Source organism: Natrix helvetica (assembly GCF_964273705.1).
Source record: "Natrix helvetica genome assembly, chromosome: Z".
Lineage (NCBI taxonomy): Eukaryota > Metazoa > Chordata > Lepidosauria > Squamata > Natricidae > Natrix > Natrix helvetica.
In genome coordinates this window covers 9,665,266-9,685,070 of record NC_138554.1, presented here as the reverse complement: position 1 = coordinate 9,685,070, position 19,805 = coordinate 9,665,266, and the positions used below count along the sequence as shown (strand labels likewise).

The 19,805-nt window shown below is 49.4% G+C and overlaps 1 protein-coding gene across 1 annotated transcript in view; it reads left to right on the top strand.

Annotated features, from left to right (window-relative positions):
- The first annotated feature begins 8,963 nt into the window (after positions 1–8,963).
- LOC309401081 (phosphoribosylformylglycinamidine synthase-like) overlaps positions 8,964–19,805 on the top strand; it is an 83,904-nt gene continuing 73,062 nt past the window's right edge. Inside the window, exons 1-4 of the mRNA XM_081970027.1 lie at positions 8,964–9,102; positions 12,978–13,123; positions 14,422–14,557; positions 19,383–19,488. Coding sequence (XP_081826153.1) covers positions 12,985–13,123; positions 14,422–14,557; positions 19,383–19,488 — 381 coding nt within the window. The 5' untranslated portion in view covers positions 8,964–9,102; positions 12,978–12,984. The remainder of the gene's footprint in view (positions 9,103–12,977; positions 13,124–14,421; positions 14,558–19,382; positions 19,489–19,805) is intronic.

Below are 19,805 nucleotides of genomic sequence, written 5' to 3'. Positions count from 1 at the left end.
ATCGTTCTCACTGTCAGGAAATTTCTCCTCAGTTCTAAGTTGCTTCTCTCCTTGATTAGTTTCCACTCATTGCTTCTTGTTCTACCCTCAGGTGCCTTGGAAAATAGTTTGACTCCCTCTTCTTTGTGGCAACCCTGAGATATTGGAACACTGCTATCATGTCTCCCCTAGACCTTCTTTTCATTAAGCTAGACATACCCAGTTCCTGCAACCGTTCTTCATATGTTTTAGTCTCCAGTCCCCTAATCCTCTTTGTTGCTCTTCTTTGCACTCTTTCTAGAGTCTCCACATCTTTTCTACATTAGGGTGACCAGAACTGAATACGGTATTCCAAGTGTGGCCTTACCAAGGCATTATAAAGTGGTATTAACACTTAACGTGATCTTGATTCTATCCCTCTGTTAATGCAGCCTAGAACTGTGTTGGCTTTTTTGGCAGCTGCTGCACACGGCTGGCTCCTATTTAAATGGTTGTCCACTAGGACTCCAAGATCCCTTTCACAGTTACTACTGTTGAGCATGAAGAAGTGTGGGGAAAGACGAGGCTTGACACAAAGAGAACGTCCAACTCTGTTTTATTCACAAGAAGCAGTGTCAAGTAATACAGGAGAGAATCACCCGTTCCTTAGCCTGACAGCTATTTAAGGGAAAGCTGTCAGGCCGAGGAACCAATCAAGAGATCAGATCAGCCCGCCTTCAGCCATGCCGCGCCTGATTGGCTAAGGCGCAGCATGGCTGTTGCTGGCTGACAACAGGGGGAATTCCCCGGTCGTAAGTCGGGGAGGAAAGAATACAATACTCCTTCCCCCCCAGCGAGTACGCATGCGTAGCAGTGGAGCATGCGTAGTCGCTAAGATAGGCTGGGCGGCGACGGACACGCCCAGAACGCCTCAGAACTGGGCAGACCGTCGGAGAAGGAGGTGGTGTCCGTGGGAGCTCCTCCCTGAAGGGAGTGGAGCTCCGGGCGCCATCTTGAAGGCCTACCCCAGCCGGAGGAGGAGGCGGAGACTCAGGAACAGGTAGGCAGGGCCGGGGTGGCGCGGCCGCTGGCGGGTTTGAGTCAGGGAAGTTTGAATTGTTGCGAGGGACAGGCTGGCCTGATTGAGGGAAGGCCAAAGTCGGTTGCAATGGCGGAGCTGGTAGCCCAACGGGGGCTGAAACGATGGAGGGCTGTGGAAGGCGGAAGGCGCCGGGAACAGTCTCTGGCGAAACTTCTTGCGGCCTGGGCAACTGCCACGGCGGGGGAATCGGGTGCGGCGCCAACCCCGGGGCCTCGGGATGAATTGGCGAGGCCGACCCTGCGGGGTTGTTGTGTGGATCCAAAGGTTCGCGACGCCTTAATTGATCCACGTGGCGGCGCCAGTCTGCACCGTCGGCGGTCCGGACCCTGTAAGAGCAGGGGCCGGTTACAAAAGTGACGGTGGCAGGCACCCACTTAAAATCCCCGGAGAAAGCCCTTGCCCATACTGGATCGCCCTCACGGAAGGAACGAGGAGGGGGTCCCAGGTTGCTCGGCTGTGCCTCGGAATAGGTTGGGTGCAACCTATCTAAGGTGGTCCGCAGGCGCCGGCCCATCAGCAGCTCAGCTGGGGTTTTGCCGGACAAGGGACACGGGGTGGAATGCTGAACCAGGAGGTAAGCAGCCACCCTCGTGGGCCAGTCGCCCTTGTCCATTCGGCCAAGGGCGTCTTTGGCCGAGCGGACAGCGCGTTCCGCCCGGCCATTGCTGGCCGGATGATAGGGAGCGACGAGGGCATGCCTGATGCCTTGGGTGGCCAGGAAGCCCTGGAACACGGTGGACGCAAACTGAGGACCATTGTCCGACACAACGACGTCCGGCAAGCCGTGGGTGGCAAACAGGCGCGTCAGTGCTCGGACAGTGGCCTCGGCTGTGGTGGAGGTCATGATGATGAGCTCCACCCAGCGCGAGTAAGCGTCCACCACAACCAGGAAAACCTGACCTCGGAAAGGCCCGGCGAAGTCCAGGTGGAGGCGTGACCACGGGCCGCGGGGAATCTCCCACTCCCGCGGCGGGGCCGCCGGAGGCGCTGGACGGGAGACCTGGCAGGTCGAGCACCTGGCAACCCAGGTAGCTATCTCGTCGTCCAGACGGGGCCACCAGACATAGCTGCGCGCCAATGCCTTCATGCGCGCTATGCCAGGGTGGCCCTCATGGAGGCGAGACAGCACCTGGTCACGCAGAGTGGGTGGAATGATCACCCTGTCCCCCCACAGGAGGCACCCACTGTGAAGGGACAGCTCTAACTGCCTGGCCTTGTAGGGGCGGTGGCCGTCGGGCACCGGCCCCCCAGGCCACCCCCGCAGAACCCAGGTCATCACCTGGGAGAGGGTGGGGTCGGCCAGAGACGCTGCTGCCACATCGCCCGCAGAGAGCGGCAAGGCCAGGTCTGCAATGGCCAAAACAGACAGGCAAGGCACTGTCTGAGGATCGGAGACGGGCAAGGGGCAGCGGCTGAGGGCATCAGCGTGCCCCAGCTGCTTGCCAGGGCGGTAGACTAGGGCATACGAGTATGCCGCTAGGAACTCTACCCAGCGTGTCATCCGGGGGGACAGAATGGGAGGGGTCGGACGGTCACCGGCCAGAAGCCCAAGGAGCGGCTTGTGGTCAGTGAAGAGCGTGAAATGCCGTCCGTAGAGGTATTCGTGGAACTTTTTAACCCCGGACACGGCAGCCAGAGCCTCCTTGTCGATCTGGCTGTAATTTCTCTCCGCTGGAGAGAGTGTCCGGGAATAAAAAGCTATGGGGGCTTCCGAGCCGTTGGGGAGGACGTGGCTCAGGACCGCCCCCAAACCCACGGGGGAGGCGTCACACGCCAGAGTCAGGGGCATCCTGTCACTATATTGGACTAGGACTGCCTCTGACGTCAGCATGTCTTTGACAGCCGCGAACGCATGCGCTTCGCGGCTGCCCCAGCGCCAGGCTGCCGATCGGTCGAGCAACCGATGCAGCGGCTCGGCTAGTGACGCCTTGTGCGGCAAAAATGGCGCGTAGAAATTTAAAAGCCCCAAGAACGACTGCAGCTCCGCCTTAGAGGCGGGGGTGGGGGCGTTCTTGATGGCTGCGACTTTAGTAGGGGTGGGGTGGATTCCGTGGGCATCAATGGTGAAGCCGAGGAAATCCACTTTAGGCACAGCAAATGAACATTTGCTGCGCTTTAATTTGAGACCCGCGCCCCTAAAACGGTCGAGGACCTTCCCCAGTACTTCGAGGAGTCCTGAGCGGCTGGATGCAGCGATCAGGACATTGTCGAAATAGGGTACAACGCCAGGGAGCCCATGGAGCAAACGCTCCATGAGGCTCTGGAAGATCCCCGGGGCCACGGAAACGCCGAATTGGAGGCGGCGGCAACGGAAAGCCCCACGGTGGGTGACGATAGTCTGCGCAGCCGCCGCTTCGTCATCCACCGGGAGCTGCTGGTAGGCCTGCGCCATGTCCAGTTTCGCAAAAATACAGCCCTGCCCCAGGGAGTGGAGCAGGTGCTGTATGACAGGGACTGGATAGGGGTTTGCCTGAAGGGCCAAATTGATGGTTGACTTAAAATCGGCGCAGAGGCGTATGGAACCGTCGGCCTTCACAGGGACCACTATTGGGGTCTCCCAACGCGAGTAGTCAACAGGCTCCAATACACCCTGCGCCAACAAGCGGTCAATCTCCTCATCAACTTTGGCCCTTAAGGCAAAAGGCACCCTGCGGGCCTTCAGCCTAATGGGAGCAACCTGGGGATCTAAATTAAGAGAGATGGGGGTGCCCTTGTATAGTCCCAGCTGGCCGTCAAAGACGTCCGCGTAGGCGGAGATGACAGCAGCTACGTCAGGGGGCGTGTCTGAGATGGAGTGCACCCCCTGTACGGAGAGACCAAGGGCGGGGAACCAATCTAGCCCCAATAATGCGGGGAGGGACTTCTCAACCACTAGGATTGGCAGGCACCCCGAAAACCCCCCGTATTCAACCCTGACTGTGTGACAGCCCAGGGTTGGGATAAGTAACCCCTGATAGTCTCTTAAAGCCACGGGGCTAGCAGACAACTGGCGTTTAAGGACGCCAGGGCAAAGTTTCTGGAAGTCTGCCCAGGCAATCAAGGAGCGGGACGAGCCGGAGTCCACCTCCATTACGCAAGGCGCGCCCTCAATGAGGACTGACGCCTTGATTCTGTCCGCACCTGCGGAGGCCTGGTAGATTGCCTCAGCAGGGGCGGCTGCTGGGCCGGGCTCCACGGTGTAACAGCTGGCTTTCGATCGCGGCTGGCGACGAGGCTGCTGCTGCGGTCCGGCTGTCATCTGCTGGCCTGTGGCTCCCTGGGATGGCGGTGGTGGTAGCACAGCTCGGCAAACTTGGGCCAGGTGCCCTTTCTTCGAACACCGGCGGCAGATGGATGCCCGGAATGGGCAGGCGGACCGGTCGTGGCTGCCTCCGCAGCCAAGGCAGGCTGTCACAGTCTGGCGCGGAGGTCGCGGATTGCGGCGGCTCCGCAGCTCTGCCAGGCGAGCCACGAGTTCTTCCTCTTCCTCAGCCGGGCTCGGAATGGGCACCAGCTGATCAATGAGGCAGGTCTGCGCTGGGGAAGATTGAAACGGGTGGCGGTCCATCTCAGCGACGGATTGCTCCGACAACTCCGCCGCCCGTGCCTCAGCGACCGCCTCTGACAGGGTGATTTCTGGCCGAGCCAGGAGACGCCTCCTCAGCCGGCGGTCCCTGATGCCGCTCACGAATTGTTCCACCAGGTTGTCCTCCAAGTCTGGGAACTCGCAGGGTATGGCTGTGGTCCGCAAGGACTGGAGGAACTGGCTGACGTCTTCGTGCGGCTTCTGGACGCACTGGCGGAAAGCGTACCGCCTGGTGATTTTCGATGGGGTTGGGGCGTAATGTCCCTTCAGCTTGGCCATCAGCGTGTCCCAGTCGAGGTCGTGGACTGGCACTGGGGCTGCCAACGCCCGGGCGGCGTTGAACATCGGGGTTCCGCAGCTACTGAGGAAGAAGCTGCACTTCTCCTCCATCGGGATACCCCGTTTCCCGTTGGCTCGTAGGAAGCACTCAAATCGCTCCAAAAATCCCGTCCATCCCTCTCCCTCGGTTCCGAAGGGAGCGAACGGTGGAAGCGAAGACATTGCGGCTTGAAGTTGTGCGGCTCGGGGAGCTAAACTCAAGCGGCTGTGTAAAGAGGTCGGGTTCCGTCAGGGTCGTCGCCTCAGAAAGATCCCACCTTCGTCGCCAGTGAAGAAGTGTGGGGAAAGACGAGGCTTGACACAAAGAGAACGTCCAACTCTGTTTTATTCACAAGAAGCAGTGTCAAGTAATACAGGAGAGAATCACCCGTTCCTTAGCCTGACAGCTATTTAAGGGAAAGCTGTCAGGCCGAGGAACCAATCAAGAGATCAGATCAGCCCGCCTTCAGCCATGCCGCGCCTGATTGGCTAAGGCGCAGCATGGCTGTTGCTGGCTGACAACAGGGGGAATTCCCCGGTCGTAAGTCGGGGAGGAAAGAATACAATAGAGCAAGGTACCACCTATACTGTACCTGTGCATTTCGTTTTTAATCCTGCGAGAATTTTACAGTACAATAATCTTGCACGCAGGATGCCCTCTTCAAAGTGATATTGTTGATGCGACTGATTGATTGATTGATTGAGGAAAGCATCAACTATGCAGAACCAACCTTGCCCATTTTTCAATGTCAAAGATTAGCCTTCAAGTAACCAGCATGTATTCCCATCGCCCAGCACAGCTGGTTAATTCATAAACGAATGGGGATGAGCTGCAGTTTCTGTTGCCATGGAAACCCCCTTTCTAAGAAGGAAGCAGTTGGTACCCGCCAAGCTATTGCAGGAAGTATTGAGACACATGAGGAAAAAGCAGATTATATATATATGTAGGGTAGTCGTGGCCGAGTGGTTAAGGCGATGGACTAGAAATCCATTGGGGTCTCCCCGCGCAGGTTCGAATCCTGCCGACTACGAAAGAGAGTGCAAATTACTTTATCTGGGGTTTTTTCCCCCCTCCATTGGGTTAATTCAATTTTTAAATCTTGTTTGGAAAAAAAAAGGAAAAGCATAGGAGAGGATCACCCTTCCGCTTAGAAGGTTGTTTTTGAATGTTTCAGCCACGCCTCCCCCCCCCCAAACTGAACCTAGATTAAATTGACCCCCATGCAAAATATAAGGGACCCAAATCTTTACGCTTTTCCCCCCTCGTAGTCGGCAGGATTTGAACCTGTGCGGGGAGACCCCAATGGATTTCTAGTCCATCGCCTTAACCACTCGGCCACGACCACCAGGTGCTTGCTTCTTATTTAGTCTATGTCAATCAATAGACTAAATGTATTTATTCTGCAGTCCACCCGCCCCCCGCCCCCCAGCCCCCCCAACTCTGGCCAATATTTTTCTGTGCCAAGCTCAGAGCAACTGAAGTCACCATTTCTGTGCAGCTTTTAAAATTGGAATCTTTGGTGGTCTCTGGGCTTGCTTGTTTTCCTGCAGACGTTTCATTACCCATGATAGTAACATCATCAGTGCTGGTAGGAGACTTAAAGTTAATAAAATAGCAAATTGATAATAGAATCGAATAGAAAGAATATATTTTTATTCTTGATGAATGTATTTTTATTCTCCTTATGTACACTGAGAGCCTCTGCAACAAAGACAAATTCCTTGTATGCCCAATCACACTTGGCCAATAAAGAATTCTATTCTATTCCATTCCATTCCATTCCATATTCTATTCTATTCTATTCTATTCTATTCTATTCTATTCTAGGTTCCATTGGCCAAAAAAAACATATTTTTGGAGATTCATTTGAGGTGGTTCTATAAACATCGCTTTCTGAGATACATTATTTGCTTAGTTGCCTCTGCTGTCCGTTGGAGACTTTCTCCAATGCGTTTATGTGACATTTCCAAGCAACGTTTTTTAACAGATTTACAGAGAGTTGGAAGGGACCTTGTAGGTCATCTAGTCCAACCCTCCCTCCCAGCAGAATATATTGGCCAAGTGTGATCGGGACACACAAGGCATTTGTCTTTGGTTCATATGCTCTCAGTCTACGTAAAAAGAAAAGATACACTCATCACGAATCATAAGGTACAACGCTTAATGATAGTCATGTTCTTTCTGCGCCAACTCAGGAAGCTCAAACTGCCCAAGGAGCTGCTGATTCAGTTCTACAGAGGAATGATTGATTCTCTATAACTGCCTTTTTGGTTCCGCAATCCAACAGGACAAACACAGACTTCAGAGGAGAATCAGAACTGCAGAAAAAACAATTACTGCCAACCTGCCTTCCACTGAGGATCTGTACGCTGCACGAGTCAAAAAGAGGGCTGTGAAAATATCTACAGACCCTTTGCATCCTGGACATCAATTGTTTCAACTTCTACCCTCAAAACGACCCTGTGGAGCCCTGCACACCAAGACAATTAGACACAAGAACAGTTTTCCCCCAAATGTCATCACTCTGCTAAACAAATAATTCCCTCACCACTGTCCAACTATTCACTAAGGCTACATTACTATTAGTCTTCTCATCGTTCCTATCACCCATCTCCTCCCACTTATGACTGCAGGACTGTAACTTTGTTGCTTATATCCTTACAAATTATATTGATATTGTTTCCTGATTTGTACCCTAGGACTACCATTAAGTGCTCTACCTTATGATTCCTGACGAATGTATCTTGTCTTTTTACTTACAGAGAGCATCTGCACCAAAGACAAATTCCTTGTGTTTCCAATCACACTTGGCCAATAAAGGAGTCTAGTCTATGCGTAGGGTACAAATAAGCAACCCCCATCATACTAGGAAACAATATCAATCTAAATCGTAAGGATGCAAGCAACAACATTATACGCCTGCAGTCGTAAGTGGGGGGAGATGGGTGATAGGAACGATGAGAAGATCAGTAGTAATAGCAATGCAGCCTTAGTAAATAGTTTGACAGTGTTGAGGGAATTATTTGCACAGGTACAGTATAGGTGATACCTTGCTCAACAGTAGTAACTGTGAAAGCGATCTTGGAGTCCTAGTGGACAACCATTTAAATATGAGCCAGCAGTGTGCAGCAGCTGCCAAAAAAGCCAACACAGTTCTAGGCTGCATCAACAGAGGGATAGAATCAAGATCAGGTGAAGTGTTAATACCACTTTGTAATGCCTTGGTAAGGCCACACTTGGAATACTGCATTCAGTTCTGGTCGCCACAATGTAGAAAAGATGTGGAGACTCTAGAAAGAGTGCAGAGAAGAGCAACAAAGATGATTAGGCGACTGGAGACTAAAACATATGAAGAACGGTTGCCGGAACTGGATATGTCTAGTTTAATAGAAAGAAGGACTAGGGGAGACATGATAGCATTGTTCCAATATTTCGGGGGTTGCCACAAAGAAGAGGGAGTCAAACTATTCTCCAAGGCACCTGAGGGTAGAACAAGAAGCAATGGGTGGAAACTAATCATGGAGAGAAGCAACTTAGAACTGAGGAGAAACTTCCTGACAGTGAGAACAATTAATCAGTGGAACAGAAGTTGCCTCCAGAAGTTGTGAATGCCCCAACACTGGAAGTCTTTAAGAAGATGTTGGAGAGCCATTTGTCTGAAACGGTACAGGGTTTCCTGCCTAGGCAGGGGGTTGGACTAGAAGACCTCCAAGGTCCCAACCAACTCTGCTATTGTATTGTATTGTATTTCTTTAGCAGAGGGATGTAGAGACCCCACTACACCACTACGCGTTATAGCCAACGAAACACAACGGGTGTGTCTGCAGGATCTCGTCCTCATCCGACTAAGACTAAAAGGAGCGCGCGTTTGTGCGCAAGCCAGGATCGCTTTTGCACGCGCCCTTTCTTTCCCTCGCCCCCCTTTTTTTTCAAGGCTTAAAAAGAGGAGGAAGCGAGGCAGCCAATGGGAGATGAGGGCGGGGCCCTGGACACCTCCCACCCACCCGCCCACTCCTCTCTCCTCTTGCCCGGGAAGTTCCCCTCCCAGGAAAGGGGTCAGTGCGCGCCGCAACCTCGCCAAGTGTCCCGTGATCGTAGCGATCGCGCGCGGGGATTCAGAGAGAGAGTGAGAGACGATCCAAGCCAAGCCCCGGGCAGGTAAGCCTTGCAGCCCTGAGACTGGCGGGGGAAAAGCGGTGGGTGGGCTTTTCTCACGACCCTCTTCTGCCTCCCAAGTTGGGATCGTGGGGAAAGTCGCGCACTTTCTTGGAAGGAAGCGGGCCGGGGTCTTCCTTCCCCCCCTTTTTGGGGAGGGTGGGCAAACTTTCCTTTGGGCTCTGCAGAAGAAGAAGCACGTGCATCCGTGGGAGGCGTCCTGGACGCGTGGGATTACAACTCCCATCACTCTGGGCCGGCTGAAGGGGAAGATATTTGGGGAGGGGGGCGTACGGTTTTGCTGGGGGCGCCGGTTCAAGCAGGAAATGTTTTAGGTGTTTATTTTTTTAAAAAAAGAAATATGGAGAGATTGGATGGTGAGAAAGATTTGGCTGAAGTTTTAGGTTTCTGTTTGATTTGAGATAATTTTGGATTTATTGTCATTTTTTTACTGAGAGCACACCGCCTTAAAAGCAGAACTCTGTGGCCTGCTCTCAAGAGAAAGTGTATAGCGAACATAGGTGAACAAAGTTGGAAGGGACCTTGTAGGTCATCTAGTCCAACCCCCCTGCCCAAGCAGGGGACTGTACCATCCCCAAGAAATGACAGTCCAATCTTGAAAGCCTCCAGTGCTGAAGCTCCCACAACTTCTGAAGCTGTTCCAAGGGTTGATTGCGCTCAGTGTCAGAAAAATTCTCCTTTTTGCACCCCTTCCTGGATCGGGATGCTCTGTGCACAGTCACTCATGCCCTCGTCCTTTCTCACCTGGACTACTGCAATGTTCTCTACACGGGGCTGCCCTTGAAGAGCACCCGGAGGCTTCAGTTGGTCCAGAATGCGGCCACGCGGGTTATCATGGGGGTACCTAGGTGCTCCCATATTACACCCCTTTTTGGCAGCCTGCACTGATTGCCGGTTGTTTTCCGGGTGCGATTGAAGGTATTAATTATGACCTTTAAAGCGCTCCATGGCTTAGGCCCAGGGTACCTGCGAGACCACCTACTGCCACCAGTAGCCTCCCACCGTCCAGTACGATCCCACAGAGTTGGCCTCCTCAGGGTGCCGTCGGCCAGACAGTGTCGGCTGGTGACCCTCAGGGGGAGAGCCTTCTCTGTGGGAGCACCTTCCCTCTGGAATGAGCTGCCCCCGGAGCTGCGCATAATCCCCGACCTCCAGTCCTTCCAACGCACCCTAAAAAGTTGGCTTTTCCAGCAAGCCGGCCTGGCCTGTTAATTTTAACTCATTTTTAAATGGATTGTCTTTTAAATTTGGTTTGTTTTTTTGGATATGTATTTAATTGTTTTTTAACTTTTGGGATGTCTGTTTTTTTAATGTTGTATGCCGCCCTGAGTCCTTTTGGAGAAGGGCGGCATATAAATACAAACAAACAAACAAACAAACAAACAAACTTCTTTCTAGGTTGAATCTTTCCTTGTCCAGTTTCCGTCCATTGTTTCTTGTTTGGCCTTCAGGTGCCTTGGAAAATAGTTGACCCCCTCCTCTCTGTGGCAGCCCCTCAAATATTAGAAGACTGCTTTCATGTCTCCCCTGGACCTTCTCTTCACTATGGTAGCCATGCCCAGTTCCTGCAACCGTTCTTGTCCACCCAAATACATACATAGCACACATATACACATGTTACATGCATACATAAATATATACATGCCTTCAGTGTGTAGTCATGCTGGCCATATGACCCCGGAATTGTCATCAGACAGCACTGGCTCTTCGGTTTACAAATGGAGATGAGCACCACCCCCTAGAGTCGGGAACGACTAGCACGTATGTGCGAGGGGGATTTTTACCTTTACCATACATATATATGCATTTGAATAGAATTGGATATAATTCCCTTCTTTACTTTTACACCTCCAACCGAATAGAATTAGAATTTAGAATAGAATAAAATAAATTAGAATAGGAAATAAAATAGAATAAAATAGAGAATTAGAATAGAATAGGAAATGGAATAGAATAGAGAATTAGAATAGAGTAGAATAGAATAGAATAGAATTCTTTATTGGCCAAGTGTGATTCGACACCCAAGGAATTTGTCCTGGATGCATTGTTCATTGTATATAAAGCTACAAGGGGTAAAATCATGATCATAGTCATCATAAAAATACATTCATCATAATGGGACACTGTTTAGACTTCCTGCCTGGGGCGCCCCTAACTTGATTTTTTGAATTTTGACTCTTAGTGTGTCAATTTGCACCTTAGTAGCATTTAACCTATGTTTGTTGGTTGTTTTATACATTAGAGAGGCGGTTACGGTGAAGGACATCAAGCTAGTAACTGGGCGATGGTGAGTTCTAGTCTTGCCTTCAGTTGGGTGACCTTGGGCCGGTCACTTTCTCTCAGGCCTAGGAAGGAGGCAATGACAAACCACTTTTGAAAGAAAAAAAAAACCCTTGCCAAGTGCAAGATGGACCCTTGCCCTGCGATATGCAATTGTTGTCATTTTTGTGCAATTGGTAGGCTAAGTAATGAAGGCTGTTGCTCTGCAGCTTTGAGTGAAGCAAGAATTGCGAGCAGTTTGTAGGCCAACGACCTCTTTGGCTCGTGTCCGTTGGGTATTTGCTCCGAGGACTTTGAGATCAGTCAGCGGCTCTCTGGAGTAAGACCTACGTCTGCTAGTACCACACAGCAGTTGCCAGATGTACTTAGGTGACTTCTGAAATAAAATGCAGTATCTGCTCCCTTATCGCTCCAGTCTTTTCCATGTATTGACGACTAGGCCTAGAAAATTCTTTAAAAAATTAAAAATTGCATCCTCGACTTATGACCACAGTTGGGAGTTCTTTTCTTTAATCAAAGTAGTCAATTTTGCCATTTCAGGCAACTCCATCAACTTCTGCAGCCATTCGTCCATAGCAGGAATCGAAGTGTCCTTCCATTTATTTTGTGCATATGCTAGCCTTGTTCAGTCAACGTATATAATAACAAAGTTCCAAATTTTTTCTCCAGTTCTTTTTCCAGCAGGCCCCAAAGGAGAAAAAAAACCTGGTTTCTTTTTTATCTCCACTTTCAAATTATTTTTTTTGCTTTATCACATGTCTAGCATAAATGATAAAAAGTCCCTTCTTTACTTTTATGCTTCCAAAAGAATAGAACAGAACAGAACAGAATTCTTTATTAGCCAAGTGTGATTCGATGCACAAGGAATTTGTCTTCAGTGCATAAGCTCTCAGTACATTAAAAAATACATTTGCCAAGAATCATAAGATACAACACTTAGCGATAGTCATAGGATACTAAATAAGCAATCAAATCATATTAGGAAACTAAATAAAGCAATATAAACCACAAAGATACAAGCAACAAGGTTATAGTCATAAGTAGGAGGAGATAAGTAAGATGGATAAGAAGCATAATAGTAATGCAGTCTTAATAAATAGTTTGACACCGTTGTGGGAATTAATTGTTTAGCAGAGTGATGGCATTCGGGAAAAAACTATTCTTGTGTCTAGTTGTTTTGGTGTGCAGTGCCCTATATAGCGTCGTTTTGAGGGTAGGAGTTGAAACAACTTATGTCCAGGATATGAGGGGTCTGTAGATATTTTCACAGCCCTCTTTTGACTCGTGCAGTATACAGGCCTTCAATGGTAGCAATTTTTTTCTGCAGTTCTAATTATCCCTTGTCGTCTTGCTTGGTTGCAGAGCAAAACCAGACATTCATCTGACATACTTTTATACATTCATCTATAAATGTATATTCCTTTATACATATATTGTACGTTCATAACATTTATTTGACCTACCTTTATACCTCTTGGATAATTTATCTGGTGTTTAATGCCAGATGATATTAAAAATTCTATTTTGTATGTATATTGTTACGTTTCCTCATTGCCTTACCTATTCTGTTCCCTCAGGACAGCTATGGTGGTTCTACATTATTACCAACGGCCCAGCGAGGCCGACAGGGGCCTCAACAACCTTCTACTGTCTGCCCAAACTATCTTAGGCAATGGCGCCCAAGCGGTCCAGAAGGAACTGTGCTTCAACGTTAACTGGACGGGTATGAGAATTGAATCAACTTTGAGCTAGATCCATATTGCTCAGCCTTGCCAGCTTGAGGATGTATGGCAGGGATGTCAAATTTGATTTCATGGAGGGCTGCCTAAGGGTTGTGTTTGATCTTGGGGGGATGGAGTGGATGTGGCCAGCTCGACGTCACTTGTGGAGATTCAGTTTTCGGCCACGATGACCTCCTCCAGCCATCTTCCAGCGAAAATTGAGCTCTTGGGAGCCATGCTTAGTGGGCCCACTCCGTTTTCGGCCACAAAAGCCTCCTGCAGCCCACTGCCAGTGAAAACAGAGCCCAGGGAGGCTGCGTGCAGCCTGCCCAAACTCCATTTTCGGCTGCAACAGCTTCCTGCAGCCCTCTGCCAGCGAAAATGGAGCTCCTGGGAGCCACGCTTAGTAGTGCTCCATTTTCCCTGGCAGAGGGCTGCAGGAGGCTGTTGCAGCCGAAAACAGCCTGGGCGACCTGCCCGCAGCCTCTCTGGGCTCCATTTTCACTGGCAGAGGACTGCAGGAGGCTGTTATAGCTGAAATCAGAGCCCGGGCAGCTTGCCCGCAGCCTCCCTCGGTTCCGTTTTCACTGGCAGAGGGCTGCAGGAGGGTGTTGTGGCTGAAAACAGAGCCTGGGCGACAGGAGGCCGTAGTTTCGCTGCCAGAGGAACCGCTGGCCAGTCCTTCACTGTTCCAGGGGGGCTCTGCGGGCCACATCTAAGCACCGGATACGGCCCACGGGCCTTGAGTTTGATAACCCTGATGTATGGACTTCGACTCCCAGAATTCCCCAACCAGCATGGCTGGCTAAGGAATTCTGGGGATTGAAGTCCACCTATCTCCAACCTGCTGAAGCGTAGATTCTGATGGGTGGTTTGGAATGAAGAACCGAGGGAAGCATGCCGGCATGGTGGTTTTCTTCCTATTTAAGGGATAACGGTTTGGTTCAGAGCTTGTTCATCCCTCTCTTACAAAGGTAATGGTTTGCTGGGTTGTAGCCCTGTTGGATTATGGCAGGGGTGTCAAACTCAATTTCATTGAGGGCCGCATCAGGGCTGTGGTTGACCTTGGGGGGGGCTGTGTGTGTGTGTGTGTGTGGCTGACCGGGTGAGTGTGGCTGACTGGGTGGGTATGGCCAGCTTGACGCTACTCCCCAAACTGCTGGCATGTTTCCTCTTCGCACTGGGTAGACCAGGCCGAAGCCACGCTGGCCAGATCTGATCACATCACGGGTTTGAGTTTCACACCCCTGGATTTTGGGAAAAGTGGCTACTTTTTTTTCCATCCCTGTGTCGTCACCAGGAAAGGCTCTCCCAAGCGCCCGGGAGATGGAGATGTTGCAGTGGGTTTTTGGCTGTCCGTTCGAAGAAGGCGACATCGCACCCACATCGTTCCTCAGTCCACGCCCGTCTGATCTGCTGGTAGAGATCGGTCCACGGTAAGTCTTCTGGTGAAGGCAAAGCTGCACGAAAGGAAGGAAGGATATTATCTTATTTTTCGGATTGTAAGATGCACCGGAGTATAAGACGCACCGTGATTTTGAAGAGGCAAATTTTTTTAAAAAGGTTCTTGTACTCCGCAGTCCTCCCAAACCATCTGCACGCCTCATTTTTTGCAAAAGAAAAGGGGGGCATGAAAAGCTTTGGGAGGCTCCTGGGGTCTGGGCTGGGGAGGGCAAAAACGAGCAAAAAATGGGTCATTCTTTGCAAAAGAAAAGGGTATGCAAAGCTTTGGGAGGCTTGTAGAGTGCTCCTGGGTGTTGGAGGGTGCAAAAACGGCCCCCTTTTTTTGCTTGTTTTTGCCCTCCCCGGCCCTCAGGAGCACTTTGCAAGCCTCCCAAACCCTCTGCGCGTCCATTTTTGCAAAGGGGGCGAGGTTTCCGTAGGCCAAAAATGCTGTATTGAGTGTATAAGACACACCCAGATTTTCACCCTCTTTTTTGAGGGAAAAAGGTGCATCTAATACTCTGAAAAATACTGTACTTATTTCCAATGACGTAAATTCCCTTTTTAAGGCGTCCCGAGGCTTGCTTTTTTTTCAGTTCATTCCGGTAGTTAACAGTAATAACAAGTGGAAGGGAAAAAAGATACACAGTCACATTGCCTAAAGCCATTGTTTGTTTAATTGCTGCTTGTTCAAGGAAGTCACAATTAGATGGCTTTGTTCATTTTAATGTCTACCTCCTGGCATACACATTCTTACTGGTTTTTAGAGGGATATTGTTTTAAATTTAACTTGATATTTTAAACTTTTGTATTGATTTATTTATTAGCTGTACAGTTTGGCATATTTTACCCTCCTCTTATACATGTATTTATATAGTTATTTCTACGTTTTAATCTGTTGTATTTTAATACGGACTGTACACCGCCCCGAGTCCCTTTCGGGAGAGGGGGCGGTATATAAACGCTAATAATAAATAAATAAAATAAATTATACTAAACAGTGATGGCGAACCTATGGCACGCGTGCCACAGGTGGCACGCGGAACCATTTGTCAGGGAGCGCGAGACACTGCCCTGTCAGCAGGCCAGCGCGCATGCGCCCGCTGGCCAGCTGAGCTCACCTTTTTAAAAAGCCATTTTTCGCCCTCCGCAGCCTCCAGGGGCTTTATAGGAGCCTGGGAAGGGTGAAAAGAGCCTCCCCCACCCCCCCTGAGGTCCGGAGGCTTCACGAGCTTCCGTGAGGCCTCCTGAGCGCAAAAAACTGGCCCTACGGGCAAACCGGAAATTCGGGAACAGACCTCCGGTTTGCTCAGAGGGTGGTTTTGAGCGTTCGGAAGGCTTCAGGGAAGCCTCCTGATGGTCTCTGAAGCCATCGGAGCGCTTAAAACAACCCTCTGAGCAAACCGGAAGTCCAGTTTGCTCGGAGGGTCGTTTTGAGCGCTCCGAAGGTGTCAGGGAAGCCTCCTGACGGTCCCTGAAGCCTCCGGAGGGCGTCCGGGGGGGCAGGGGAGGCTGTTTTCGCCCTCCCCATGCTCCTATAAAGCCTCTGGAGCCTGGGGAGGGCGAAAAAAGCATGTAAAAATGGGGGGGAGCGCCTGTGGTGCGCGCATGCACACTGGGGGGCATTGCGCATTGCATTATGGGTGCAGCACCCCCCATACGACCCCCCTGCGCTTCCCCCCTTATTGCACGCAAGTCAAAAAAGGTTCGCCATCGCTGTACTAAACAATCAATAGTTCTGGCCTGCCATCAGCCAGCAGAGTTGGGCAGTGAGGAGGTTGGGGTGGAACATGGGCCAGTCCTGGAGGGTGGGGAAGGCAGAGAGGGCCAAGACCGTCTGGCAGTTCTCAGCTGCCTTTGGAACTAGCCGGCAGTGAGGCAGAGGAACAGCTGGAGCCTGTTCCCATTCTGTGCATGGGCAGAGCTGCCAGAAGAAAAGAACAGCTCAGAAATCAGGGAAGACTTGGGAGTAAAGCCACAGGTGGACGGTGAATGGTCCCTCCCATAGGAAATAAAAGAGGAGCGAAAGGGGAGTGGGCTTTTGCAGGAAACAATTAGTTTGTTCGTCCATTCGTTTCAGGAGTGTGAAGATCTGTCCGTGAATCTCAGAGACTCTGTGCCAAGGCTTTCCTTTCCGTGAATGAGAGGAATTCACATTCGTTTAATAAAAGGGGTTTTGTCGGGACCAGGATTCTGCTTCATGCTTTTTGGGGAAGCCTAAATCAGAACAATAAGAGTTGTGCAAACTAGAGCCGTTGTGGCTGTGTTTGCATAACCGAACAAACTACAATGTGTGAATGCCAATGTGTGAGTAACCACGTTCAGACATGATAAGAGCAGGACTTGCAATGAACTTCATTTACTGCTCTGCCTTCATTTGCTCCTTTGTAATTTAACTCTCTTTTGCTGTGATGTGCGATTTGGGCAAGCTGTGTTCCTCAGGGAAGCACCAAGGAAAGAGTATTCTGTACAGGTGAAACTCGAAAAATTAGAATATCGTGCAAAAGTTCATTTTTTTCAGTAATGCAACTTAAAAGGGGAAACTAATATATGAGATAAGACTCATTACATGCAAAGCAAGATAGTTCAAGCCGTGATTTGTCATCATTGTGATGATTATGGCTTACAGCTCATGAAAACCCCAAATCCACCATCTCAAGAAAATTAGAATATTACATGCAATCAATAAAACAAGGATTGTGCATAGAACAATATCGGACCTCTGAAAAGTATAAGTGCTTGGTTTGAGCCCCTTTTGCAGCAATTACTGCCTCAATGCGGCGTGGCATGGAAGCTATCAGCCTGTGGCACTTAAATAATAATAATAATAATAATAATAATAATAATAATAATAATAATAATAATAATAATAATAACAACAACAACAACTTTTATTTCTAGACCGCACCCTTTCCTAGGCAGGACTCGGGGCGGTGTACAGTCATGTTAAAACCATATACAAATACATAGACATGAACATAGACATAGACATAGACGTGGACGCAGACGGAGGAGGTAAAAAATATACTGTACAATTCTTAGTTAAAATACAAATATTAAAATACCCTTAAAAATTCCCCAATAAAATGTTTGCCAGGAGGTGGAAGATGGAACTGTCAATCAGCTAAGCCAGCTAGTCGGAACAGGTGAGTCTTGAGCTTCTGTCGGAAGGAGCGGAGGTCATTGGTAATTCTAATATCGGGAGGGAGGTCATTCCAGAGGGTTGGGCCCATCACAGAGAAGGCTCTACTCCTAGGCGTCACCCGCTTGGCGGATGGCACCTGGAGGAGTCCCTCCCTGTGAGAGCGGATAGGTCGTAGGGATGTATGAGGTGAGATGCGGTCCCGCAGGTAACTAGGTCCCATGCCATGGAGCGCTTTGAAGATAGTAACCAACACCTTTTCACTAAAATGAACTTTTGCACGATATTCTAATTTTTCGAGTTTCACCTGTATGCTCGCCAGCTTGAGGGACTTGTAAAGTAATCCAGCTGGAATAAAAATCTAATAAACGAATAAAATAAGTAATTATAAATCGTGTGCCTAGAGTTGATCGGTTTGTTTTAAATCAGTTCTGACGGGGGAGATGTACTGTGACTTTCTAGACTTTTGTCATCTATGGTTGCTACTTCAGCGTTGTTGTTCAATCGTTCAGTTGTGTCCAACTCTTTGTGATCCCATGGCCCAGACCATGCCATGTTCTCCACTGCCTTCCAGAGTTTGGCCAAATTCATGTTTATTGTGTCAATGACATATCTAACCATCTGTGAGTCACAGTGGCGCAGTGGTTAGAGTGCAGTACTGCAGGCTACTTCTGCTGACTGTCAGCTGCAGGCAATTTGGCAGTTCAAATCTCACCAGGCTCAAGGTGGACTCAGCCTTCCATCCTTCCGAGGTGGGTAAAATGAGGACCCAGATTGTTGGGGGCAATTGGCTGACTCTGTAAACTGCTTAGAGAGGGCTGTAAAAGCACTATAAAGCGGTATATAAGTCTAAGTGCTACTGCTATTTCATCCTCTGCCATTACCGTCTCCCTTTTCCTTCCATCTTTCCCCAAAATCAGGGTCTTTTCTAATGAATCTTCTCTCTTCTGATTAGGTGGCCAAAGTATCTGAGCTTCGGTATCTGTCCTTCCAAAGAACAGTCAGGGTTGATGTCCTTTAGGATCGAGTTGGATCTCCGTCCATTAGGCATTCTTAAAGGACATATGGCAAGAGTGGATCCAAGCCTCAAATCTATTTGGATTTAATTTCAAAACAACTACTACTACTACTACTACTACTACTACTACTACTACTACTACTACTACTACTACTACTACTTCTTCTTCTTCTTCTTCTTCTTCTTCTTCTTCTTCTCCTTCTCCTTCTCCTTCTCCTTCTCCTTCTTCTTCTTCTTCTTCTCCTCCTCCTGCTCCTGCTTCTTCTTTTCTTCTTCTCCTTCTCCTTCTCCTTCTCCTCCTCCTCCTCCTGCTTCTTCTTTTCTTCTTCTTCTTCTTCTTCTTCTTCTTCTTCTCCTTTTCCTTCTCCTTCTTCTTCTTCTCCTCCTCCTGCTCCTGCTTCTTCTTTTCTTCTTCTCCTTCTCCTTCTCCTCCTCCTCCTCCTGCTTCTTCTTTTCTTCTTCTCCTCCTCCTCCTCCTCCTCCTCCTCCTCCTCCTCTTCTTCTTCTTCCTCCTCTTCCTCTGCTGCTGCACTGATGATGTTACCTAGTTGGGTGATGAAATGTTTGCAAGAAAACCAACAAGCTCAGAAAGCACCAAGAAGCAAACAGTCTTCCTCCTCCATCATCCTATTTATCTTCACCTTCTTCATGCTTGCAGGTTGAATTTTTCTACAGCCTATTCCACCAATGCTGCCTCCGTGTGCAAGGCCGCTGGGTTGGAAACCATTGACCGAGTTGAGTGTTCCCGACGCTACCTTTTCAAAGTATGTGCATATTTTTCTATTTTCTTCTTGTCCCCCCCCCCCCCCCCCGTTTTCCACACGCACATCTAAGAGTTATTTTATGCAGAGGGAACTGTTCTGCACCTTTCTCCTGCGGGGATGAAAATTCTTGAAGGATAGCTGAATAAATCTTTCGTACGCTGCCTCGACATAGGACCACAATTGAGTCCAAAATTTACGCACCGTATTTTTGGGAGTATAAGATGCACCAAGGTTTTGAAGAGGCAAATTTTTAAAAAAAGTTTGTGCACTCTGCAAACCTCCCAAAAACGGCCCGTTGTTCACGAAAACGGGCCTGT